Source organism: Arachis duranensis, chromosome 6, assembly GCF_000817695.3.
Source record: "Arachis duranensis cultivar V14167 chromosome 6, aradu.V14167.gnm2.J7QH, whole genome shotgun sequence".
In the NCBI taxonomy this organism is placed as follows: Eukaryota; Viridiplantae; Streptophyta; class Magnoliopsida; order Fabales; family Fabaceae; genus Arachis; species Arachis duranensis.
Genome location: NC_029777.3, coordinates 101,566,160 through 101,592,814, shown reverse-complemented (window position 1 = coordinate 101,592,814; position 26,655 = coordinate 101,566,160). Strand labels below are relative to the sequence as shown.

The 26,655-nt window shown below is 32.0% G+C and overlaps 2 protein-coding genes across 2 annotated transcripts; one reads left to right on the top strand and one right to left on the bottom strand.

Annotated features, from left to right (window-relative positions):
* Nucleotides 1–11,486: 11,486 nt before the first annotated feature.
* On the bottom strand, nt 11,487–17,353 carry LOC107495162 (uncharacterized). The gene is made up of 8 exons (XM_016116254.3): nt 16,926–17,353; nt 16,257–16,388; nt 14,945–15,068; nt 13,572–14,014; nt 13,262–13,338; nt 13,007–13,142; nt 12,535–12,738; nt 11,487–11,790 (listed from the first exon to the last, which is right to left on the bottom strand). Exons 1-8 carry the CDS (start codon nt 17,307–17,309, stop codon nt 11,731–11,733), a joined length of 1,560 nt encoding a protein of 519 aa, XP_015971740.1. The 5' UTR covers nt 17,310–17,353; the 3' UTR covers nt 11,487–11,730.
* LOC107495163 (dihydrofolate synthetase) lies at nt 17,130–24,617 on the top strand. The gene is made up of 12 exons (XM_016116255.3): nt 17,130–17,273; nt 17,398–17,697; nt 18,775–19,095; nt 19,481–19,578; nt 19,708–19,858; nt 20,186–20,248; nt 20,501–20,662; nt 21,914–22,105; nt 22,589–22,688; nt 23,053–23,184; nt 23,499–23,630; nt 24,130–24,617. Exons 3-12 carry the CDS (start codon nt 18,814–18,816, stop codon nt 24,492–24,494), a joined length of 1,677 nt encoding a protein of 558 aa, XP_015971741.1. The 5' UTR covers nt 17,130–17,273; nt 17,398–17,697; nt 18,775–18,813; the 3' UTR covers nt 24,495–24,617.
* The last annotated feature ends 2,038 nt before the right edge of the window (nt 24,618–26,655 follow it).

The window sequence follows — 26,655 nt, the reverse complement described above, 5'->3', positions numbered from 1 at the left end:
GGTTTTGCTATTTAACTTGAGTCTTGATTTTATTGAAAGCCTAGCTCAAATTAATCAATTCAAGTAAATTAATCGTGCTTATTAATGAAAATAATAAAAACTCATGTCCTCACATACAACCATTTTCATCATCATGCTCACCAAACACTCTTTTTCAACCAACCCTGCCGCCCCCACCAATTAATAGATCCAATAAATTAATTATTAAAATATATCCCTATTATATAAAGAAGTCATCATATATAAATCTTTCACGGCAGTAAATTTAAAGAGAAATGATGTCATAAAAGATTTTTAAGGAGACAAAAAATTTACCTTTCACAGTATTATCTATGACCTCAGCCTCAATTGGATTAATATAATTCTTGTCCTGCTCCTCTATATTATCTTCTTCATTCTCATCCAATTGCTCTTCACCATCAGGTTCATTGTTAAGTTGAAGAAATATATCAATCGGCATTGAAGTAATTTGACGTGTTTTTTCCTCTTTAGTTGGCCTTTCTTGCAAGCTGCCACACTCTTCAACATCATCTATAATTATAGTCTCTTTTCTCTTTTTTCTTTTCTCTTTTCTCTACCTGCACAAATAGACAAATTCACTATACTTAGTGAACTAAAACACTTTTTTGATTTATGACATCCAAAAATTAACAACAAAATCAAACTTATTTGCATTGAAGAGATTCAAAATAATAGCACATGAGTAGAAGCCACCAAATTAATCAACCATATACAAATCTTCATAATTGTGATAATATTTTTCTATTTTAAATCAATGACCAAAACAGAGCATTGACCAAAATCAATATTAAAACTAACACAAAATCAGAACAGCATTTTCAGATAACCAATTACCAAATCAAAATCAGAATAGCACTATACCAAATTAATATTAAAATCAAAATAATATTTCCAGAGAACCAATTCCAAATCAAAATCACACAGCATTATACTAACACTACAAGAAAAAAGGCCTATGGCCACGCTTTTTTTGTCACGCTTTAAAAGCGTGGCGATTGAATAGAGATTTGGCTACACTTTTTCTCGCCACGCTTCAAAAGCATGGAGAAAAGGGTCAATGGCTACGCTTTTGTAAGAGTGGCAATTGATTAGAGATACAACCACATTTTTTCTACCACACTTCAAAAGCATGGCCATAGAGAGAAACTGGGACGTTTTGAAAGCGTGGCGACATGGTTTCATTACGGTAATGCTTATAAAGCGTGGCCATATCCTAGTACTCTTTTGGCATGCTTTAAAAGCGTGGCCAAAAAGTTTTTTAAAAAAAAACCCTAATAACCCAGCCCCCAACCCAATAACCCTCAAACTTGGCCAAAAGCTTCGATCGGGACTCTCTTACTCTCAACTCTTACCGTCACTCTCATTAATGGCAACCCTGGAAGAGTTTAGATCCCCGCCATCACCAGCACAGGCCTCGCTGCGCTGTTAGCCTTGTCTCCTCGTCGCCTCTACCCTAGCATCCAACAGTGTCAGCGTCATTAGCCTCTTACCGTCTCCTCCTCGGCCATCTGCTCGCCGGAAGGCAGCAACATCTTCCCGACAGTGCGACTCCTTCTGCGGCTGAAGGGCGGCAAGGGAGGGTTCGGATCGCTGCTTCGAGGTGCATCGACGAAGGCCGGGCCAAAGAAGATGACCAATTTTAATGCTTGTAGGGACATGAGTGGAACAATTTTCTAATCAGTAGATATAAAATGGACTTCAAGGGTTAATTTGATAAATAATGATAACATTTTATATGTACCAGAAAATTGTGGAACTTGAGAAGCGCCTGATTAGCCTAAATTCCGATGATGAGAATGATGTAAGATTAGTGATTGAAGAATTTTCTTCAGAAGTCAAACTTGATGAAGACAGTATCTTAAACAAGTAATCACTATTTCATCAATGATATCCAAATTTCTTTTCTGATTAGCCGAAAATTGCACTGTATTAATGACAGTATTTGGAGATTTTTAGGCATCCAGTAATTGATGAATGCTTCTCTAAAAATTCCATTGAAGAAATTATTAAATCTTTGGTAAGTTTCTTACAAGTTATTTACACATGTTATTTTCTTATTTTATGTTCATGTCCTCTTTCGGCTACATATGACTGTATGCTTTTTATCTAAAGGAAGCTGAAGCAAACAAAGAAGGAAATGAATGGATAGCTACATTTTTGAAAGGAATGAAAAGAACATCACCGACCGCATTGAAAATAGTATTAAGATCAGTAAGGACTTCGTGATATATATTTCCCATGATCTGAGACTAGATTCTAGGACTCCATTCATTTCATTATTCTTATTGAAGCATATAAAATTCACTTGTTTAATATATTTGATTTGTTAATTGAATTTACTCTCTCTTAAACTGGTTGTCTTCTAATTTCTCAATTTAGTATACAAAATGTCTCTTTACACTATTTTGATGCTTATGAATCTTGACAATAATTGAAGACTCAGAACCAAGTGATCCAATTTGATCTATGACATTGTAATTAGATATGAAGATCTAGTGTGATTGCTCAGAGAACCTTACATTGGATTAAGACATGATATTGGTGAAGGTTTAACAGTAATTAATATAGTAGTTCCATTTGGCAGGGGTGAACTCAAGTCTTACTTATTATATTGGCTCACTTATTATATTGAGTTTTTCATGAAATGTTAACACACACTTATATATTATCTCTCATAGTTTGCTTGATTCTTGCAGCCTTAGTTCATTTAATGTTTGTTTCTAAAAGACTTAGCACTAAGATTGAGAGAATAATGAAAAGAGAGGAGAAAATGAATTCTGCAGAATATAGAAATTATGATATTGAATATATGATTTGTGTTCTTGATTACATTATACAATCATGTCAACCACTTTATACACATGTATAAGAGATTGAGTTGGTCTAAGAGTATAACAGAACGACTAACTAACTAAGCACAAAGGGAAATTAGTTAAAACAGATATTTTTGAAGGCTTTCTTGATTGCTCTGTCACTTGGTCCTTATGCTTCTCTGATGCATTGCTCTTATATCTATCAATATCATATACACATTAAAAATTAATTAGTAAATTAGATTTTGTATATTTGTGTATAATAAATGTATTATTGAATTCATTTTCAATATATATTTTTGCATTTTAATATATATTTGATATAAATAATTTATTTGATAGCATGCCGAAACATTTACACTAAAAACAGGAGTTAATGTTAATGGAACAAACTATATATATTATGATTGAGTTGATCCCATAGTTTTCTTAGATTATATTATTTTATTTCTAGAACATACTTCATGATTGGGATGACGAAGAATGCTTGAAGATATTAAAGAATTGCTGGAAGGCTATACACCGAATGATGGAAAGGTGATTGTGGTGGACAAAGTTCTTCCTGCAGTGCCAGAGCAGACAGATGTTGCTAAGATGGCTTTCAGGTTTAATGTTTTCATGATGTTTTCTCTTTATGCATAAACTTATATGAACTAGGGATGGCAACATTGCGGGAGATGTCTCCTTGCTCTCGATCTCTGTCTTTAAATTTGTTTTTCGTTTTTATTTTTGATTTCCGTTGTGGGAGAATATTGTTTCTATTTCTATTTTTCACAATTTTATTGTTTACAGAATCTCATTCTCATGACTGATTATTAATTTTTATAGAAGCAGAGCTGTAAGTATCAATCCTATATAAAAATAATAAGATTTTATACAAAAATGCTAAACGGCAAACGACAACTTCTTTTAAACTGACACGGTAGAAAGATGCGATGGCGAGGCAGAAGAGTGGACAAAGTGGGGAACATGGCAGTGAAGAGAAGAATGGATGGACACGACGGCAAAGTTACGAAAAGGAGATGGATACACCCTCAAAGAGGAGAAAGAATGCAGCCAATAGAAAGAATGGCGCGTTGAGGGTTGACGGCGCAGTGAGGGGTGACGGTGCGGTGAGAAGTGAGAGTGGTGAGGAGGTAGCTGCAGAGAGATTGGATGAAGTATGAATATACTAGGGATCTTTGAATTGAAAAGTTATACAAACAAGGATTAGGAATTTAGCTAGGGTTTCTCTTTCTATATATGTAACATGTGAAAGGATTAAAAATCATATATGAAAATAAATAAATTATTAAGAACAATTAAGTAAATTTATTAATTTCGAGAGTTATTGGAGACGAGGCGAGAATTCTCAGTCAAGTCCCATGCCTGTCTCGAAAAAATTTTGTTCTCGTTTATCTAGGGGTGGCAAACGAGCCTAAACACGCTGGGCCAGCCCACATAACCCGCACCGCTTAAACTGCGGGCTTTGGTAGGGTAGGGCTGGCTTTTCCGCCGGGCTTAGTTTTTTTTACAAGGGGGTATTTCTGTAATTTTTTTACGAAAACTCAACTTTTTCCAACCCAACTTACAAGAGTATGAAGATGAAAATTTAGTGTTTTAGATTATGTTTATGTTGTTTTGGAGACAATATTTATAATTATGTTTTGAATTATGTTTATTTTGTTTTGGAAACAATATCTATAATTATGTTTTGGATGAAAATTATAATTTTTTATGCCATTAGAAATTATAAATTTATTAATATGGTTGTGAAATTATATATATTACTTAGTAGTTAATAGTAAAAAAAAAAAAGAAGAGCTTTGGCGGGCTTAGCCCGCCAACCCGCAGTTAGACGGGTGGGATGAAATTCTAGAACCACCTCATTAGGTAGGACAAGACGGACTTTCCCACTTGCGTCTATCCCTACAAAAAAAAAAAATTACACAATTAGATTTTCATTCATTATCGTATTTCGAAAAATTTTGCCATTTATAATATAACATCAAGTACTAAATATTATTAATCCTTAAATTAATCGAAAATTTTGATTGAAATAAAAAGCTGTCATTTACAACGTATGATGANATATTGTTTTATCTCGTTTACACGGAAATGAGATATTTTTTATGTATCTTGTTTATAATATAAACGAGATATATGTATATATAAATAATTAAATATAATTTTTGAAAATAATAAAAAATATTAATAATTTAAATTAGACCAAACTCTTAAAAATGAAACGTTTCAAATAATAAAGAAGATGGACGATTTTAAATAATAGGAAAGATAAACAGTATATTTTAAATAATAGAAAAGATGGACTGTCCATTTAAAATAAACACATTAACAAGTTTACTCTTTTAACCGTTGAAATAAGTAAAAACATACATAAGTACACCGTTAAACTGCTCACTGCTATTAACACAATTATTTTTTTTAACTAACCATTATTAATACTATTGCTTATTTCATTCGCTTAAAACTTTAAGTAATATTCTTAGTATATTGTTAGAAATAAAAAATTAAAAGCTTTTTATTGAAAAAATAATTTTAAAATTCTAATGATAATAATTAATAAATTAAAAATACATAGGTTTACTTTGTTTATAAAAACTTTTTTATATTTTTATCTCTTTTTCAATAATTTTTTTGTTCAAAAATAATTCAAAATAATTAAAATTAATATTTGCATTATTGTTTGTGTCTATTTTTTATATATTTTTATAATATAAAAATATTTTATTTTATCTTTTCTTATTTTAAAAACAATTTGAAAGTGGTTGAACAGAATTTACAATAGAATAGAAGTGACAGATACGGAAATAGAGGAAGCAATTGAGAATGGAATGCAATTTTTAAGGATGTTGCCATCTTCTCTATTATTTGAAAATCATTCTATTAACTATTCATGTCTCCATAAATTCAATAAAGGGAGTGCTAGGTAAATAATGAACATCTTAAACAACATAAACAACTACCAATTAAATAAAAATACACTACATTTTCAAATTAACAATCTAAATCTTAATATTAAAATAACCATCTGTATACCTAGTGAAATAAACATCTAATATATCTATTATTTACATTGTTTAGTATTTTTATTGTCTAACTATATTTTTTCATTCGAAAATTATGTCCACTACAGCACGTTTTTCTATTAATGACTGCTTCTCTCTCCTTTAGTTTTACCTTTCCAAAAAAGTTTTTTTTTTCAAATTTAAAAAAACAAACCACAAAAACCCTTCACCTCCAACTACAAGAACTCCATTTTCTTTTCACCGTTCTCTTCGGCAACAGTGACTTCCTCAACTTTCTGATTCTTTCCCCTACTCTTCTCATTCTATCTAGTGATCATTCTATTTCCAATTTCATATTTCTTCTTTTTCCCTGATTTCCCTTTTCTATAACAATGACTTCATCTAAAGTTTCAGAAACTTCATCATCTAATTTTTTAAAATCGTTCATCTTCTCTATTATTTGAAACGTTCCATTTTTAAGAGTTTGGTCCAATTTAAATGATTATTTTTTGTTATTTTAAAAAATTATATTTAATTATATATATCATTTACACTGTAAATAAGATACATACAAAATTATATTATTTACAGTATAAATAAAATAAGAGAAAAGTATTTATTTCGGTAAATATTTTTTAAATTATTTATTTTAATAATTATTATATTTATTTAATTTATAAAAATAAAAAATCTCAGCATTGCGCCTAAGTACACTTTATGTTATTTTTTTAATAATATTTTTTTTATTTTTCTTCTTCATATTTTCTTTGATCTGTTTTAAATAAAAAGAGAGCAAAATCAACAAAAGCATTCTTAGAAGCTCATATAAACCAACTACACCAGAACACTAACAGAAACAAATAAAAACAAAAAGGTAAAAATTCACGTACATTTGTCTTTATTTTTATATGAAGTTAATAGTTAAAAATTGTTAGATGATAATTTAATTAATTTGTTATATAATAATTTAGTCAAATTTATCAAATTATCTAATAGTTCTTAAATATTAATTTTATATAATAACAAGAACTTCTATCTAAATGGAAACTACACTATATATCTTTTTCTCTTATCATCTTTTCTTATCTTCATAAAATCTTCGCTAATAAACATTTTAGAGTTTTGGGAATTTAAATTTTGCTTTGTGTATACAATTTATTGTTCAGTAATAAATTAGTAATTGACCAGCCTAATTAAAAAATAACCTAGGGAAAAAAAATTGACGTTTGGACAATTGGTTTCCCATGAGGTGTGACAAAATAATTTTGTGGCGATTTCCAACCATTGGCAGAATAACCCCTTGCTACACCAAATACTATGGCAGTTGTGTTTTTTGGCCATTTCTAATCATCGCCATTGGGTAGACTGGAAAATGTCACTTATATTAGTGACGGTTTGTAATCGCCTCAAAGTTGTGTTTCCGCGTCGCTTTTATAATTGCCGCAGTATCTCATCATGTTGGGTCATCTGCTGTTTGATGCAGTTCCTTTGACCGTTGCTACTTTATTTTTGTTTTCCTTTAAATTATTGTTATTTGTTTGTTAATTTAGACATTTTCAAAAATTTATTATGTTTTGCTCAAATAATCTAAATTGATAATAAAACGACACATACACTTTTAAGGCTTTTCAAAACATGAATATGATATCATTAAAGAATTTAAAATTTCAATTACTAGGTATCCTGAGCTCTACTTGAAATAATGGTAAGTGCAGCTTCAATTCACTACCAGTTCAAACAATATAACTGATGAGCATCTTTTTCTAGTTTGATGACTCTTGTTTTCTTCAGCTTCTAAACTCTTCACTTTGTGTTGTATAAAATTCTCGAACCTTTTCAAGGGACTCAAACTCCATTCCAACAACTGGAGTCATATTAGTTCATAGTCAATATTTGAAGTATCTATATTTTCATGTTCTTGAAGCCCCATTGTACATTCAGTAAGGTAGCGTTTGGTTTTGATGATAAGATAAAATAAAGACACTGAAAATAAGTTAGAAAGGATAAAAATACAAAAATTAATATTTTTTTTATTTTGTTTGGTGATAAACTAAAACAAATTATGAAAATTCAATTTATTTTCATTTTTTTATTCAAAAAATTTAAAAAGAAAAATATAATAATAAAACATATAATTATAAAAAAATTAACAAGAATAATAAAAAAAATAAAAAATAAGATGTGTCTCTTGTTAATATCTCTGTGTCCTTCCTGTAAAGATAGACACAATATTTCTGTTCATATCATATATGTCAAATATAATTTTATGTCTCTATATTCTTATTTCAGTGTCCCGTATCTAAAAACAAATGCAACTTAAATGATCAATTAATACCATTATATTATTGTAGTTGCACCTGAAAAGTATAAACAATCAAACACATATATACCTATACAATCCATAAATTATAGCTCCAAGTTTTTCAGATTAATTTTGAGGGTTAAGGACAAATTAAATAAGAGAAGAAAGGACTTCCTTGATACAATGTAAAAAACATATTGTCAAAATATTGATCAAAACTTCTTCTTATAGGATCTGGACCGATGAGGAGGGTCGAGACTCGGGAGTGTACATTCGAACTCTCAAGATTAGGGCAGCTAAAAAAATTGGTTTAACTAAACTAAACTGAAATTGTTTTAAGGAAACTAATTTTTTAAATAAAATAACTAAACTAAAACTATAGTTTTTATAGAAACTAGCTTATTAAAAAACATTTTTTTATGGTTTGGTTTATATTAAAACCAAAAAACTGACTTCTAATTTGAATGGTTTTCTCAAATGATTATTGTATATCGTTCTTGAAGTTCTCAAGATATTACTCGTGTCTGCTGAAGAAATTGATTGACTTAAAGGATCCCTCGCAATGTCCCCTCTAAATTTTGATGATTTCTTATAAAGTTATACACAAAGTTTAGTTTAATCTCTCTTTAAATTATTTTTTTTAGTTTTATTTTATTATAAAATTAATTTTTAGCTCTTTCGTAATATTTTATCTAATTCCGTCTCTCATTGGTATTATTTTAGAAGAAGAATTGTTGGATTTTCTAGCGGTAATTCTCACAAGGCTAGCAGGTATAATACACCACACACATATGGCATACATATTGTTCATACCCTGACCTAATAGTAAAGGCCCAAGTCCAAACAAAAGGCCTAATCCCACGGATTGAGCCTCACCCGGCACCGACCTTCGTCTTACGAAGTTGGCACTCACCACGATCTGTTCTAAAGAAGTCGGGAACGAGGGTTAGCTGACAGATAAGCACTCATTCAGATGGGTAACTGCCCCTAAAATCTCTCTAACCACTTCCAGTATCCATATCTTAACCTCCCCAAGATAAAGGGACGGTTAACACCCTAAAAAAGTGGCACTATTCCAACGGTGGTTATTGGTTCACTACTATAAATACACTGACATTCCTCAGGTATATCTAAGTCCCAATACTCTCTAAACCTGCTTAACCCCATGCTGATTTAGGCATCGGAGTGTCTTTGCAGGTACCACCTCCCATTCTTTCACATACACAACTCGGAGGCGGCTCCCAGACGTAAACTAAGTCGTAGACCACACTCCTCCAACGCTTGGGCCTCACAAACAAGTCCAACCACCGTTCGATTCTAGGTAAGCCCCGAAACACATATATAGTGCAATTCTTATATTATATTTTATTTGAGTATTGGAGATCAGATTTCATAAAGAGTATAGTTCAATTTTTAAATCATTTAAAATAATTTGTTGCAATTTTAATTCAATTTATAAAAAAACTGAACCATAAATACTCCTACTCAAGATCAATCATTTGTGGTAGAATATTATTATTCTTGCAAATTAAATAACTTTTTTTTTCATGAGTACAAGAAATGAAACCATTTCAAGGTCTCCTTTATTGAATGAAACTCAAACTAAGATACAAATCTCCAGATATACAAGAGATCATACAATGAGAGAAACAAATAAATTATTGACTTATTGTAGAGTAAGTTTTGGATTTTGTTTCCATTTCATGTTCTTATTGTAATCAATATTTTGCACAGTAAAATTAAAATAAAAGACAATATATAATAGATAAATTTTAGTACGATTATTCTAATATAAGAGTGAAATGAAATGAAAGCAAAAGAACCAAATTGAACATGCATGTCATTATTGTCTCTCATAATTTATTTTAATTAGAAATAGTAATTATTAAAGGTAGAAATGTTATAATTAGGGACAGTTGTAGTAGCAATAACAAGTCAAGCTGTGGCAGGCTCCGAAGACGGCACTTTCAAGCCTTATGCACTGATCTTTGCAGCCTCCCGTGTTAAAACAAGGTCCTGACCATGTTTTACTGGGACTTGGACACACGTTTGCTTTCGCAATTTGAACTGACAAAAATAAAAATATAAAAAAAATTAATATTCAGTAATTATATATATGTGAACAAAGATGCATGTGTTGTTGTACCCCATGATGAGGAAGAAAGGAGAATCCCAATGCAGAGAAAATAAAATATGCTCAACATTTTACGAGGAATAGAAGAAGCCATTGCCATAATGATTATGAATAAATCTTAAATGATAATACAATGTACTTGCACAGATATATATAGAAGAAAATTGCATAAAATATTTCGCCTCTTGTTTATTTTTTCCCTTTGGTCTGCCATAGCCTATCCCAACATTGAACAATATTTGCTATGTTTTTTAATAGATAATTGATCCATAGTTCAAAAAGGGAACACTACTTAAAAGAGAAAAAAAAAAGAGAATTAACATTAAATTGTTAGGTGATTTTTTTTTATTTTCAATATTAAAAAATAATTGAAATATGAGAGTTGAAGCACGGGTATATTCTAATTCCATTGCAGTAATCGTAAATAAGTTGTTTACTGTTGTTGCTACAAGAAATGAAAGTTATCGCAGATGGTCTAACTGGCCGGCCGAGGCACTGAGATTATTTCAAAATACCAAATTGGAAGAAACCACCAAAAGACCCTGCTGCTTTTAATTTTCCATGTTATTATTTAAAACAATAATGCTGGACCCTACGATAGATTATTACACATAATTTTTTTAATACTTAAAATTAATTGAAGTCTTATAAAAAAAAATAATACAAGTCACCAATCGTTTTTCTTTTTATTTCTAAATCCAAAATTTAAAGACATCTATCTTGCCACGCGATTATTATACTCTATTTTTATCGAAGTTTGTAAAAAAAAAAAAAATCTCTTACCTAGCTCTTACTTCCTAGATAATTTTCATTTATGTTATTTGAAAAATCTAAAATATCTTATCAAAATTCTTCTTATATTCTATACATGATTTCTCTAATTTAATAATTAATTTAGTTGTTTAGTAAATTACAAAGTTACTTCTAAATACCATAATAAATTATCATGCAAGGCAATAAATATTAAATATTCAACATAAATTTGCAAAAATGATAATATATATACACACGAACAATAAAGTTACAATAACTGAATAATATACTAATATTTGTTCTATATTATACCTCAACAAATGTATCCTTGAGAGAAAACCAGTTGAGTAAAATTTAGAAAGTTTAATTTTCTTTTCAATTTTTATTATTTTATCAGAGATAGTTGTTACGTTTGTCATGATACCGTTTATCCCAAAAATTTAAGTTAATAGAAAAAGACAACATGAATAGTTATATTTCTATCAATCATGTTGAAATCGAAGTTGATTGGGCAGAATAAACTACAAGAGAGAATGCATAGTAGCAAACTTGATGTATAAATTATGAGATACATTACATGTATAGATTGCATTAGAATAATACATGTTCAAGAGAAAATGACATTTTCATTATCATGGATAATAGCTCTCAGAATCGATATCACTATCGTTCAAATGCACATCCACAGTAGAGTGCAAATTAATCACTCAGCTTGCAGACATCAATGAACTTCTGTATTGCATTGTGGTATTGGGTTCCCTGTATAGAGGGCAAAGCACATAATATTCAACTTAGGAAGGTAGCTCACTATATCATCATATAAATGCACATATCTAGAAGAAACATGCTAAGTACACATTAACCCTGCACTAGGAGATATGTAAAAAACTCAAAAAAAAAAAAAAGGTTTAGTTTTGATACACAGTCAGGATAAAACGTTTTACATGATCATCAAATCAAATTTATATGTTAAGATGACTTTTTAAATAGTGATTTTGAAAATTAGTTATTTTGATGATGTGACAATATTCGATTAAATATTTGTGTAAAACTATTTTGCATTATCGGTATATGAAAATTAAATTAAAAAATAAATAAATAAATAATTAGCTGGTGCCACATTGTTCTATTCTAATGGCAAAACAATAGCAAGTGTGGAAGAAATTCTGCTTCCGTTATTTTTCATTGTCAAACAAACAAATTGAAGAACACATCATAATGCGTTCCAATGATATACCCTATATGGGTCTCATGGAATTAATTCCCAGTATCTCAAAATCAAGCACGGAGGCTACGACTTCATAAGAAAAGGGTTCAATGCAAAAACAAGTGCACAAGCAAATGATAAATCAAGGTATGTTGCCAATGTTCCATGACAGGAAAGCATATAGCTCATGTGTCAGAGAGGAATGCTGTGATATAATGCGAATCCAAGATGGATAGTTATGCAATGTTCAATAGCACCATTCATCATGGGAAACAAACTTTACTGGTAAAAAGTACCTCCCAATAAAGTTGGTGACAGTCCATGCACTGCCAGAACTCTATATTCTTGTTAAATAAGAAATTTGGAATTTTCTGAAAACCCTTTGCAGCTTCAATAGCCTCTTCAGTAGACAGTGGCTTTTGTATAAATCTCCCATTGCATTTTGTACATCTTGACATCAGCTGATCCTCACTAATTTTTAGCTGAAAGGCTTCAATGACCTGAAACAAACTTCGATTTTAGCGTGCTCCACAGCATACAATCAGTTTCTCCAGGAATATATGGGAAAAGTTTCTATCTGATAAGCAATCATGTTGAGCTAAGAATACAACTTCAAAATATGTGGTATAACCTCGATCCTAAAATGAGCACTCTTGCATATCATAACGCTAAAAGTTCACGTACTAAAATTGATAATTAATATTTATTCTACATTAAAATATGTATATTATCAAAATCTTTAAGACTTCATATTTAAAATACACATACCTCAAGTAGCTGTTCATTTTTCAGAAGACTCTTCACTTTATATATTTGGTTATTTATTAGATATTCATATCTTAGCAACTTCGCATCTCGAGTCAAAAGTACTCTCTTCTCTCTGCGGGCTTGCTCTATCAACTCCCTGAATATAATTAAAGTTTCATCAGTAAAAATGATATAGGATCAGACCAACTGTCAGAACTCCTAAGGTAAAATCAACAACTAAAGAATAGAAAGAGCAAAGCATACTGTATTTACAACCTTTGTTCAGGCTTCCTTGAATAAGGAATTGCAGCATCCATCCCAACACATCGTAAATGTTTGGCCAAGCCTTCAACCTGAGTAATTTTCCTTGCCAGAATTATATTCAACTTATAAATACCAATAATTAATTCTAAAATTACAACAGCAACCCATTTTTTCCGGGTAAAAGGTTACAATAAAACATCAAAGACAAATAATACAAGTGAACAGATAAACCTCATCATATGTTCTTTATTCCACAAGCAATTGGAATTTTATTATATCCATATTGAAGGAGGCATCAAATATTTAAAGTTAAAATGCTTACCATAACATCACAAAGGAACTTTGGATATCCATCCCCTCCTACTGATGGATCCCAAGGTGGGATACCTTGCCAGTCATCAAATTTTTCCAAATGCTTTACATTGCTAATGCCATTAGTTGATGACCGCTTTTTTGCTTTCTTTTTTGAGGTTTTGGGTCTTCTGTCAGACTCCTTTAACAAAATTCTGTCACCATATTTTTTCACAATCTTCGAAAATTCATCTGAAGGTACATTAACCGAACATGGTAACCTTTGAATTGTTCTTTCAGCTGAAGGTATCACCTGACCAGCAGCAGAACCAATAGTCGATCGAACAATTGATAAGGCTTCACAAAATTGCATTCCCAGGGCATTATCATTCAAATCATGCTTTGCAAAAAGCTCTTTCAACCCAACATTTTCCATTGTGTTAGACAATGTGGTTGTCTTGAGAAGAAAATCTCCTGCAGTGACAATTTAAAAAACATGACAAAAAAATTTTATGTATAAGCCTCATGGATGGAGAACAGTTCATATTTCTAGAATAAAAAGATTATAAATGAATGTATCCAGAGCAATATAATGAAAAAGGTTTCTATACATATAAAGTGGATGGATATAAGAAACAAAAACAGTCATATGAAAGGTCCATATTTGAGTAAAATATATGTGGCCAAATTAGAATATTAATTTGATTTCTGTTAAGTACTTAAGGAAAGTGAGAACTCACACCTTAAAAATCAGCTGTTAAGTGGGAAGAACCACTCTCTTTAAATACAACATCAAGCATCCCATACTATCCCTAACAATTTCTTATTAGTATCTATCATTATAAATCAAGGAATCTTCAATATATCTTTGTATTCCTCTGCCATCTAACTTCAACAACTCTTTCACAATTAAAAATTTGATAGATGATTGTGCTTTGCAAGAATTTGCTTTGTTCTATAATGGAAAATGATGGTCAAGTTGATTATACCGTGAACCGTTGATTCCAGGGATGCTATACAAATCCTGAGTATTTCATGCAATAATACTTATTTGTGGGACCAGGGCAAGTCAAGCATTCCTAATTGACTACCCACATGAAAGCTTTATCAAGTATATTAAGCCAAATACTGAACATGTGATAAATCTTTAGCTATTAAGTAACAAAAAACTAGAGGGATCAAATGAAAAAAGGAGGATGCAAGAAGATAGATTCAAAATAGCACTAGACAAAAAACCACAAACACATAATTGAAACATTTTCAAAACATTTTCAAAACTCTAGTGAGCAAATGCTCAATCAATAACCATGAAATTTTAAATACTATGACAACAAAAAGAAATGCAACACGATGACATGCACACAGGTGCAGATTTAGTGGTATAAAATTTTCAAGCATACAAACCTGTATTGGCAACTTTTGAATTGAAGACGTTAAATATTTCAACCAAGCAATGAGCATCCATAGCTGCATATGTTATCTGCTCTTCTGTAAGAGGACGACATGACCAATCACTACATTGGAGTTCCTAAAGTAGTTATAAGTTTGGTTAACAACTTACGTAATTGAAAAATGCCATGGACCAAGTCCTTAAACATGGAATTCCAGCGGATAACCAAACCAGATCCTTATACAAACAAGAGATTCCCCATTCCCTTTCATATTATGAAAAACTAAATTCCATTAAAACACACAAATATAGATGGCAATAACAGTCAATGAACATTACTATCTATAATATGCAATATTTGTTTTGTGATGAAACAAATTGATTCTTCAGAAATCACTTTGCATAGCTAAGATATTCTGATCAATATAATCCTGCAAATAGGAGAGCAAGTATGTTTTCTTATTAGAAAGCACATAACAAACAGTATACAGGCCATTATTAAATGGCAAACGTGTTTTCCCAAATACGTGTGCAATGTGTTGCGCAATTTTGGTCATATTGAGCTACATTGTTGGATCAATTCTGTGTTCTGTAATCTTGCTTGGTTTTTTTTTTTTTTTTGGATAAGATAAACTCTATGCCACTGTTTGATGTTTTTTGTTAGTGTGATTCATACATCTCTATCAAGAAGTTTTCAGGCAAGGAAGTCTTCTGGGATAATTTATAGTTCTATTTTCTATTATTCCATTTTTGTCCATTCTTGACATGTATCTCTATAACCCAGTGATCAATAACTTAGGAATTTGCTAAATCACTCTTCATAATTAAAATAAAGCTCGTTATTTGATAAAGCTAAACACTTTTTTTGGCGGCCATGCATGCAATACGTAAACTTTTTAGGATGAAGATTCTTAAGAAAAACTTAAATATACATCTTACAAAATGACAAAGAATGAGCCCTCATAATCTCATTCTCTCTTCAAATCAACACATAAAAATCAGACAGAACAATAAAAGCTTCTGGCAGTGCAAATTTGTAATTTTCCTTTTATGTTACCTTTTCTTCCCCTTCCTTTCTAGAGGAAAATTGGGAAAGATATAACAGCAACAATGTAAGAGTTTAGCTACTATAATGGTAACGTGAATATGACTTCCCAAATGCATGTAGAAGATACAATACAATCAAAAACTTCACACTACGGTTCATGTAGTTTATTTAAGCATCCAGTTCACACAAACAAATGCTAAAACCCCACTGGTAAGTGGTAATCTTCTAAATTGACACATTTATATGCAATAAAAGTTGAATAGCATATGTAAACAAACCTTTGAGAGAGGAAAACCCAGGACTTCCATGCATATATTCGACAAACTTTTAGTCTGCTTCGGTGCATTCCGTCCATGCTTCTTTAGATACAGAAGATTATACAGACTCGTGATATCCAAATATGGCTCCACCTATCCACAGTTCAACACAACCTATCATAATTAAAAAATAGCATAATTTTCTACTCAAGTGAAGCCCCATTTTAGTTAATTTACTACCTGAAGTTGTAAATTATTATTCAAGTAAGTCCTCCGAGTGAAAGTTAATACTCATATTGGTCCTGAAGTTACACTTGCGCCTCAATTTGGTCCAAAATTTTGATTTACTCAATTGATCCCACAATTTAGTATTCTTGATTCACATTAATTGAAGTGCATGTTAGTTCTGGGACCAATTTGAGTATTAATTATACAATATAATTCAATTCATTCAATTATAAAACGAATACATATGGCTGGTGCATTAAGTTTAATTTTGATCCGTGTTTACGCAATAATTCAATCAAAGTTAAATTATAATCCTAACTGATAAAATGTTATACGAATTGAAAGTAAACTCAAATAATGTTTTACAAAATGAGAATCTAAACAGTTCATTTCAGAATCTCAAGAACTAGATTGAAAACTGTAAATTCAACCAAAGAAACAACGCGATTGTGATCCTCTAACCTTATCGAAACCAGGGTCGCAGCCATGGGAACAGAAAGTAGAAGACAGATATATCAAATCTTGCTTGAATCTGAAACCAAGTTTCAAGGTCTCGGGGGATTCCAGCATTTCTCGGAGTGGCTTCCATAGCGAGGAGAGAGGGATGGAAAGAAGGTCGAGGAGGAACACGGCCGAGACAGGTTCCGAGTCGCCGCCGAGTTGGCAGGCGATTTGGAGCAGCGACACGTCGGGGAACGAAGACTGGTATGTTCGGACAGGCTTCCACTCGGCGTCGAGCCCGACGAGCGAGGACTGAGTCAGGGACCGAGTGAGGAGGGTGAACTCGGGCGACTCGGGGGAGGAAACTAGGTATACTTTGAAAGGCTTCTGGATTTGGGAGTCCATGACCTGATGACCATGAGTATAAAATTTTAGCTGTTATTTTTGTGCAATTAATATTTGATTTATTAAAGCTTTTTCTTTTTTCTGTTAGGCGGTTGCGTTGGGTGGCCAAAAAAGTTTTAAGTCTCTCGCACACGGAAAACCCAACTACCCAAACTTATCACCCAAACAGTCAAGGAGGTCGCCGAACCTCTTCTCCTCGCCTCTCGCTCTCGCCCTCGCGAAGGGTTGCTGGGTTCGTCGGTCGTCTCTCTCCGAGCTCGTTTTCCTGTTCGAGCGCTCTCTCTCTCTCTGTCCAAGCTCACTTCCCTGTTCGAGCGCTCTCTCACTCTCTCTGTCCAAGCTCACTTCCCTTCTCCGTCGCCGTCGCTTCCTTCCTCCCTCGCCGCCGGTAAGTACTTCTGCTTCAATTTATTTTTGCTTGTTTTGAGTTGATTCTGTGATTCAATTTGTCAATAATTCTGATTGTGTGATTCTGAGTGGCTGGGTTTTATGATTCTGAGTTTGGATTTTTTGCTTAGTTTTTCTGTTTTTGGATTCTCGACTTTGGATGCTGAGTTTTCTTGAATACTATGGATAACCGTAAATTTGCCAAGCCCTTGAAGTTGATGCTGGAAAATTTTGAATCCAAGGATAATTTTGATAATGATGCTGTTGTTGATCAACAAAGTGAGATTTTTGAGTTGTGGAAGATGGTTAAGGATAGGCTTGCATTGCCATTATTGATTGATCCTTGTGACAAAGCTGGATTGGACCCTCCGCCGTGTTTCATGTCCCCACAGAACTTAAGATGATGATTGGAGCGTCTTCCTACTGTTGTTCTGGCTAGGATGGCTTGCTTGTGTACAGAACTGCTGTACCTGTCTGGGAATAATGACCTCTGGAAGAAGAAGTTTGAGGAGGAGTTTGGGGAAGCTGGGAGTAGAGTGAAGTTCTTTAAGGATTATTTTGCTTTACACTGGGAATCAAAGAAGAGATCGATGCAATTGGTTTTTTATGCATTATTCCCATTTCCCAGCAAGGAGAGATCTTAATCCTTTTGGAAATTTTTTATTGTGAATTTTTAATGATAAAATATGGCCAAGTTATTATGTGAAATTACAAAATTTTGAATTTTATTAGTTTAGAAATCATTGAATTTGGATGTTTGAAATTGTATATTGAATTTGTAATAGTTTTATTGTATATTTAACTAAACTGGTTGGACCATTGAACCAGTTACTTGACCGATTCAATAACCGGTTCGGTTCTTGCAACCTTGCTTTTAAGTGTTATGGACAGATGGTTAGAGATACAATTATTCATGTGTCTCCTTCTATAAGTTTAAGTTTTTGGGAGAAGTAATTTCATGACATCGACCAGTAGTTTATGCTAGATTTCATATATAATGCATGTTCTTTTGATATCTTTTTGGTTCTCAAATACATAAAACTTTGAAATTGATTTTGTTAGCATACATTTTCTTCAGGCTTCAGCTGTGCAGGCCTGTTTGTGGTGAGACTGAACTATGCTTGCAGTTCCCACTGGAAACCTCACACTTCTTGGCAATAGTAACTTTCTTTGCCATATAAATAGAGGCATCAAAAGGCAAATAGGTGCCATACGAACCTTATGTTTGAAAGCAGGAGAGCCTGAAATGAAAAACCTACTGGATTACATTGATTCGCTTAAAAACTATGAGAAATCAGGGGTTCCCAAAGGAGCAGGCACTGATTCGCGTGATGGGTTTGATCTTGGAAGAATGAGACGCCTCCTTGAACGTTTTGGTAACCCTCATTGCAAATTCAAGGTGCAATTTTCCTCCTTTTTTTTCTTCCCCTTTTTTAATTGGTAAATATATATTTTAGCAACAACTAAATCACGCATATATGTAAATTAGACGGGGGGGAAGAAATGAAATATTTATTCAGAGGTTGAAGTTCTTGGATGACTTCTTATTTCACAACTTTGGATAGTGGAAATTTTGTAACCAAGGGTCATGCCTGTTTTTTTCTTTAATTGGTTGGAAATTTTATATTCTGAGTATGCTGAAATTCTCCTCTTTATTAGGTATACTTAGTACTTAAATATGGGTTTGGAAAAGTTATGGATGAGTTTTTCATACCTTTTTTTCTTGTAGAGTTATCTCTTCATTTTCACATGTATCGTATGTTTCAATTTCACTCCAATTATAGGCTGTTCATATTGCTGGGACTAAGGGAAAGGGGTCAACAGCCGCATTCATATCTAATATTCTGAGGGCAGAAGGTTATTCTGTTGGTTGTTATACTAGGTTATGTTTCTTTATCCTTCAAAACGACATTACCTCGATATATATGCAAATGCTTGCAATTCCAATTTTGACAATACTGCTTTACAATTTGTATGTCATTGACGGGCAGGTTTTATTTTTCTGAAGCAGTCCACATATCAAGACAATCAGAGAGAGGATTTTACTAGGAAGATTTGGCGATCCTGTCTCGCCAAAATTGTTGAGTAATCTTTTTGATAGGATCAAGCAGGATCTTGACCAAGCAATTGTAGAGGAAAATGGTTGCATAAGCCATTTTGAGGTATTCATAATATCATCAACGTTTAAATACTTTAACTAGAGGTTTTTTTCCATTGGATTCCATGTGATCAATTGGGCATTTGGAACAGTATATTAAATTCTCTTGGTCATTATTTGCTCCTCTGTCTGTTCTTTCAAGATGGATTGCATCTTCTAAATTATCACTTCTATTGCAATAGTTAATGCTCTATTATTTGGTTTTGCAATGAAATATTGCCTCAAATTAATGATTCTTTAAGCTGATGTTTCTGTGTATATTATATAGCATTCTAATACAATTGAGCTGGATATTTTGTATTTGCTAAACTTGTTTACTCTGTTGTTTCAGGTGTTCACTACTATGGCATTCATCTTGTTCGCTGAAGAGAATGTTGACATTGCTGTTGTTGAGGTAAATTATCTATTTTCTTCACTGGCAATTGCTTCGGGCAAACCTACTATTAAGTTATTGTTCTGATTTTGTTGTTTCTATGTTGCCCCCCCCCCAAAAAGTCTTGAGATAATATTGGATTTGTCTAAGCCAACATAATGGATGGTTCTTGATAGTGTTTTATTGTTAATATTGTCTTTATTTTAAAAAATTTAAACCTAAAACTGTGAGATGGCCAAAGTCATAATGCTGTATCTTCATTTAATTCTACAGGCTGGTTTAGGGGGTGCTCGGGATGCAACGAATGTTATATCTAGCTCTGGCCTTGCTACCTCAGTTATAACCACCGTCGGGGAGGAACATTTAGCAGCTCTTGGTGGTTCATTGGAAACTATTGCAGTGGCAAAGGCAGGAATCATAAAACAAAACCGCCCAGTTAGGTGTTTCTCTCCATGATCTTATTTTTCTCATTAATAAGATATCTAAACTTGAAATGAAATGACGTTTTTCTTGGAGACAAAACACGCTACAACTGCATAGATACTAAATTGAGGACTATTGACAAGGATACAATCCAATTCTTATGTACATGACTAAATGCATTGAGATTATTTTGTCCTACTCCAATTACTCAATGCTCATTAAAAAGAAGCATATTTAAATTAGCTAGAGAGCTTTCCATCTTTGCCTTTAGGAACTGTCGTTTGTTTAATCCTTGCATTCTATACGTAAAATAGACCAGAAATAGTTATTGATATGAAATATCCTTTCATTTATGTCTTAATTTAAAGCATAATAACATTTTTTGAGAGAAAAACACCCTAAAATGTCTGCAAAGTGGCAAAACAGGGATCTTATGTTGCTGTGACAGCTAAATAGGATTTCCTTTTTCTCGGATGGATTGGACCTATCTTCTATTGATTTAGATTTGTGTTAATGTATAAATTTTAAAATTTTATTCTTCATACATAAACACCAGAGCGAAATAAAACTTTTCTCTATATTCTTGGTACAGAGATGTTTATCTTTTACAATTTTATTACCATTATGGACAATATTGTTTTTCTTTCTCTTTTGCTAACCAAAGAAATGCATTTCAGTTGGTGCTCGGTGGACCATTTCTTCCTCATATTGAGAGTATTATTTGAAATAAAGCAGCGTCCATGGGTTCACCTGTAGTAGCTGCATTGAGATTATTTTGTCCTACTCCAATTACTCAATGCTCATTAAAAAGAAGCATATTTAAATTAGCTAGAGAGCTTTCCATCTTTTCCTTTAGGAACTGTCGTTTGTTTAATCCTTGCATTCTATACGTAAAATAGACCAGAAATAGTTATTGATATGAAATATCCTTTCATTTATGTCTTAATTTAAAGCATAATAACATTTTTTGAGAGAAAAATACCCTAAAATGTCTGCAAAGTGGCAAAACAGGGATCTTATGTTGCTGTGACAGCTAAATAGGATTTCCATTTTCTCGGATGGATTGGACCTATCTTCTATTGATTTAGATTTGTGTTAATGTATAAATTTTAAAATTTTATTCTTCATACATAAACACCAGAGCGAAATAAAACTTTTCTCTATATTCTTGGTACAGAGATGTTGATCTTTTTACAATTTTATTACCATTATGGACAATATTGTTTTTCTTTCTCTTTTGCTAACCAAAGAAATGCATTTCAGTTGGTGCTCGGTGGACCATTTCTTCCTCATATTGAGAGTATTATTCGAGATAAAGCAGCGTCCATGGGTTCACCTGTAGTGTCAGCATCTGACAGTGGGAATCGCGGTACTATAAAAAAATTCAGTGTGCTCAATGGCAAGCCTTGCCAAATTTGTGATATAGTGATAGAAGTTGCAAAAGACTTGAATCTGGTATGAATTTGAATTCTTTAGCTTTTACTAATTCATTTGTTTATTTAAAGAATTGAGCATGGTTTACTAGCTCTGATTGCTTAGGATGCATCTTATAGACATGGAACGTACTTTTGAACAGACTCACTTTTGCAGTCATCTATGACATATATTGATAATGCCTTGCTCCTGCTTAGCATAATAGGCTTTTACTCTGATTTGTGAATTGAAGTTTGAAAGGATACATATAACCTACCAAATAACTCTGTATTTCAGACTTTCTTTTCTTACATTATTTCTATGCAAGCCTTTTATCATAACTTCGTTTGAGCTCTCATGTGTCTGCAATTTTACTGAGTCAGTTACCTCATTTCTTATTGTGTTGCAACTTAAGAATGTTGCAAATAATCTGTACTCTACAATCATGGTATGTTTTCTTATCAGGTTCTTCTGTCTAGTAATTTTTTTTAATCCCGTTTCTTATGAATATAGCTATTCATGTAGTCCTGTAAGTTGCATGATGTAAAGCTGCAAATGCTAGGAAGCCACCAACTTCAAAATGCTGCTACTGCCACTTGTGTGGTATTGTGTCTTCGTAATTTAGGTATAACTTCTATACCATCTTCCTGTCCTTATCAACATGCATATACATTCTTTTATCAGTTGAATAGAATATATTACTACTCTAATTTAGAGTTTAGTATTTGGGTTACCTTTTCCAAGGATTTTGTCAAAAGTTAAAATGCTTTTTTTTTTACTTAATAATAATCCATGCTACAATGTCCCTTTTATGTTTGTGCTAATATTGCTATTAGCTTGTTTTTTATGAGCACAACATTATATATATGTGCTAATTTAGTTTTCCTCGGTTCATTTTTTCTCATATTGAAACACCCCCCTTAGTGTTATTTTCCTGTGCTGGTAATTTGATTTCTCCTTCACTTTTTCCATTTTTATTGGTTGATTAGGGTGGAGAATTTCAGATGAATCTATTAGGTTGGGGTTGGAAAGTACATACCTCCTTGGAAGGAGTCAATTCCTAACATCTCAAGAAGCTGAGGCATTAGGACTTACTGGAGCAACAATACTGCTTGATGGAGGTTGATTTCTCTGACTTCTCATTTGATTAGCATGCGAATAACTGTTAACTTGAATTGTTAAAAAAATTGGGTGTGTTTTGTCTGGAAAATGTAGAAGTCGTGTAAGATTTTCTGGAAGAAGTTTAAACATTTTGGATGCTTTTCTTGCATTTTATAGACTGGACTACCCGTTATATTTCATATGGTTGTGATAAATGAGTTTCCTAGAAAATGCTTATGCTTATATAACATTTTTAGTGGGACCAGTAAGATTTTTTTCGATTGTTACAACAAAAGTTGTCATTGATGTTTTGGTGTATATGCATATGCTGTAGCCCACACAAAAGAATCTGCTGAAGCACTGATGAGCACATTACAAATGGCATTTCCAGAGGCTCCATTCACATTTATTGTTGCAATGGCAAGCGACAAAGATCATATTGGTTTCGCTAAATATATTCTCTCCGGTAAACTGTTAATTTTATGTTAATTTAGTTCAAAGTCATATCAGTTGCGTCAGAGTTACATGAATTCGGCGCCATGAGAATGTGAAAAACATTCTTAGTCATGAAAGTGTCAAACTGGATTGAATTGTAACATATTGGTGGCATAATTTTACGTCCATCAGACTTCTAAATTATTGTGCATGCCTACAATGTTGTCGATTGAAAAAAAAAAGCTCTAGTATTCTTTAAGTGCATATCATTGTTAATGACATGCTGGTTATTGATATTCGTGTTGTGTTTTATAGTATTCTAAATTGCAAAATGTACTACATAAAAATTAAAATTGGTGTGAAATATGGCCCCATTTGTTAACTGCCTTTTTTACTTGCTTTAGTGTCTCTAGAATCAATAAAAGTCCATTCATATTAATTTGCCAATGAATCTAAAAAGTGAAAGCGACAATTATTATGAGAAGATGGGAATACTACAGATGTTAATACGGTGGTACTCCATTGTGCAGGTGTACAGGTGGAAGCAGTTATTTTGACTGAAGCTGCTATTGCTGGAGGTGTGACTCGAATTACTCCGACTTCGTCATTGAGGCAGTCTTGGATTCAAGCTTCTGAAGAGCTTGGCATTGGGGTAGTTCATGATGGAATGGCAGAATACAACGAAAGATTAAAGGATCATCATCGTCTTCCAGTAAGATCTGAAAGAAATTTGGTAGATGGCAGGAAGATCATATTGGCTACAGAGTCCTCTTTAAAGGGTAGTCTGAGAACTGCAAATAAGATTCTCGCCAGTAAAGGGGATCAAAAGGGCATTATTGTCATTACTGGATCTCTGCATATTATATCTTCCGTCTTAACTTCTCTTGCTGGTTAATAGTTTGGAGTGGATGAGTTTTCTAGAAAGATGATCTTAGCTTCTCTTGCTGGTTAAAAGCTTTTCTAAAACTGTTGATACAATCAATTTCGGTAACTAATTAGTTACTTATACTGTACAGTACAGAGTATTGTGTCCCTTTTTCTTCTCTTTTTGTTCTACATTAGTTGAATTATGGAGTGAGTCCCTATTCATATAGTAAGTGGTTAATGATTGCTGATATTTAGTGCACAAATATTAATATTTTCTGCTAGGTATGACTTTGCACAAATCAACGTAAAGATAAATAGAGAATTTAACATAAAGAGATGAAATAGAGAAAGTAAAGAACGAAAAAACCAAACTAGTATTAGTTGAACGATTCTGTGATGATGAAGAAAAATCTATAGTTCCTTTTTTTTTTAGGGTCATGAAGAAAATCTCTATATATTTTTTTTTTTTGGTCGATAAGAAAATCTTTAATTGAATTTGGTACAATTGAACTTTTCGTTATCAGGCCTAGCTCAGGACCATTGGGCCAAGAGTTGTCACATGACCAAAAAAAAGTTGTGCTGTGTGCTGATCCATCCAAATAAGTGATAAAATTTCATAACCCTGAGAGCTAGAACATGTAGTAAAATTGTTGGACTGATTAAACGTTATGAATCTGGCTTGATTTTTTGGAGTGTCATATATGCAACATAATTCATGAACAACTTCGTACCTGTGACATTGATTTGGCGAAGTTCAAAGGCATAGATTAGTACTAGAAAATCAAGAAACGTATAAAAGAGGGCATCGAGAAAAGAATAGGAGAAGGGAGATGAGGATAGTGAAAGTCCCCATTTGGTTTCAAACATTCGGATACCTAAAAATGAATGTGGGGCTAATTCAAACGCGCAAAACACCAAACCAAACCATACTCTCTCACATATCATAATATACTAGTCACTATCACCAAAAAGGGATTTAATTGCATATGAAAAAAAAACATTTATTTATTTATTTACTTTTTTGTCTTTTTATTATGATGGCTCCGGCAATATCATGCCAACAATAGTATTCATAGTTAATATGCTCGGAAGGTACACCATTATTTAAAAAAAATAAAATAAAAATAAAACTCTAAGTAGGCCACATTTTTGTGCCATCTCATCACTCATCAGGGTGCAGAGGTGGTCGACCCTCGACGCCACCATGCATGTACCATTTTCTTAACTCCAAACATGAAATGGCGGAATGATTGTTTCTTGTTCCTTTACAATATATATAATACAGATGGAGATTATTATTATTTTTTATTTTTTATTTTATTTTTTTATCAAAGATAGGAAGATTTGAACCCGCAATTATGGGAAGACTATGCCATCATGTTCCTCTTAGACGGAGATTATTATTTTTGTTAATAAAAACAATGTAAACTAATTTTATACCATGTCTATCGAAATGAAAAAAAAATTATTAGGAGTCCTAACTTATCCTCTTAATTTCAAATAAATAAGGTTTTGTGTTTTCTCATTTTTTGATATTTAAAAAAATAATATATATTAATTTTTGCTCATTTAAGTATTAGAAGAATAATTAGGACAATAATTTCCTAAATCCTAACCATTACACTGAAAATAAATCATCAACGTAAATAGTTATTATAACAGATTCTGACTTGACATTTTCTTATAATTTTGTTGACTAACATTGTAATTGCATCAATATTAGTGTAAACCCTAAACATATACAATCCAATCTCTATTTTTTTAAAAAATGCTACTATTTATCCTTTAAAATTCAGTTTTTCGTCAATCCTTTTAAGAATTTATTATTATTTAATTAATTTAAATACTCACTTTTATGTACTAGTTGTTCAAAAAATAAAAAAAAGTTACTTATTTTTTATTTTTTTTTCTCCTCTAAAAATTGAATAAAGGATAATATTTTAAAGAGATCTAGTTGCACTATTTTTTTTTTATAGCGAACACTTAAATTAATCTCTAATAAATTTTTATTATTCTATAAATTTTTAAAAGTTATTCTCGTCGAATAAATTAGTCTTTTGTTATTTTAAAATTAAAGAAACGAATTTATTTTATAATAATACTTTATGAGATCTAATGGCCTTACAATAAAATTTGATAAAAATTTACTTGTTCAACACAAATTATTAAAAAGTTGATTGAAAATAATA

What these genes read in the sequence shown, in the direction of transcription:
- LOC107495162 (XM_016116254.3), bottom strand. Translation starts at nt 17,309, where the DNA reads ATGGACTCCCAAATCCAGAAGCCTTTCAAAGTATACCTAGTTTCCTCC. An exon ending in AGTTCCTTTGTGATGTTATG is followed by an intron (nt 13,339 to 13,571) that starts GTAAGCATTTTA and finishes AAAATTACTCAG; the next exon opens with GTTGAAGGCTTGGCCAAACA. An exon ending in TCAAGGAAGCCTGAACAAAG is followed by an intron (nt 13,143 to 13,261) that starts GTTGTAAATACA and finishes AATTATATTCAG; the next exon opens with GGAGTTGATAGAGCAAGCCC.
- LOC107495163 (XM_016116255.3), top strand. Translation starts at nt 18,814, where the DNA reads ATGCTTGCAGTTCCCACTGGAAACCTCACACTTCTTGGCAATAGTAAC. An exon ending in TCTGTTGGTTGTTATACTAG is followed by an intron (nt 19,579 to 19,707) that starts GTTATGTTTCTT and finishes TTTCTGAAGCAG; the next exon opens with TCCACATATCAAGACAATCA. An exon ending in CGCTAAATATATTCTCTCCG is followed by an intron (nt 23,631 to 24,129) that starts GTAAACTGTTAA and finishes TCCATTGTGCAG; the next exon opens with GTGTACAGGTGGAAGCAGTT.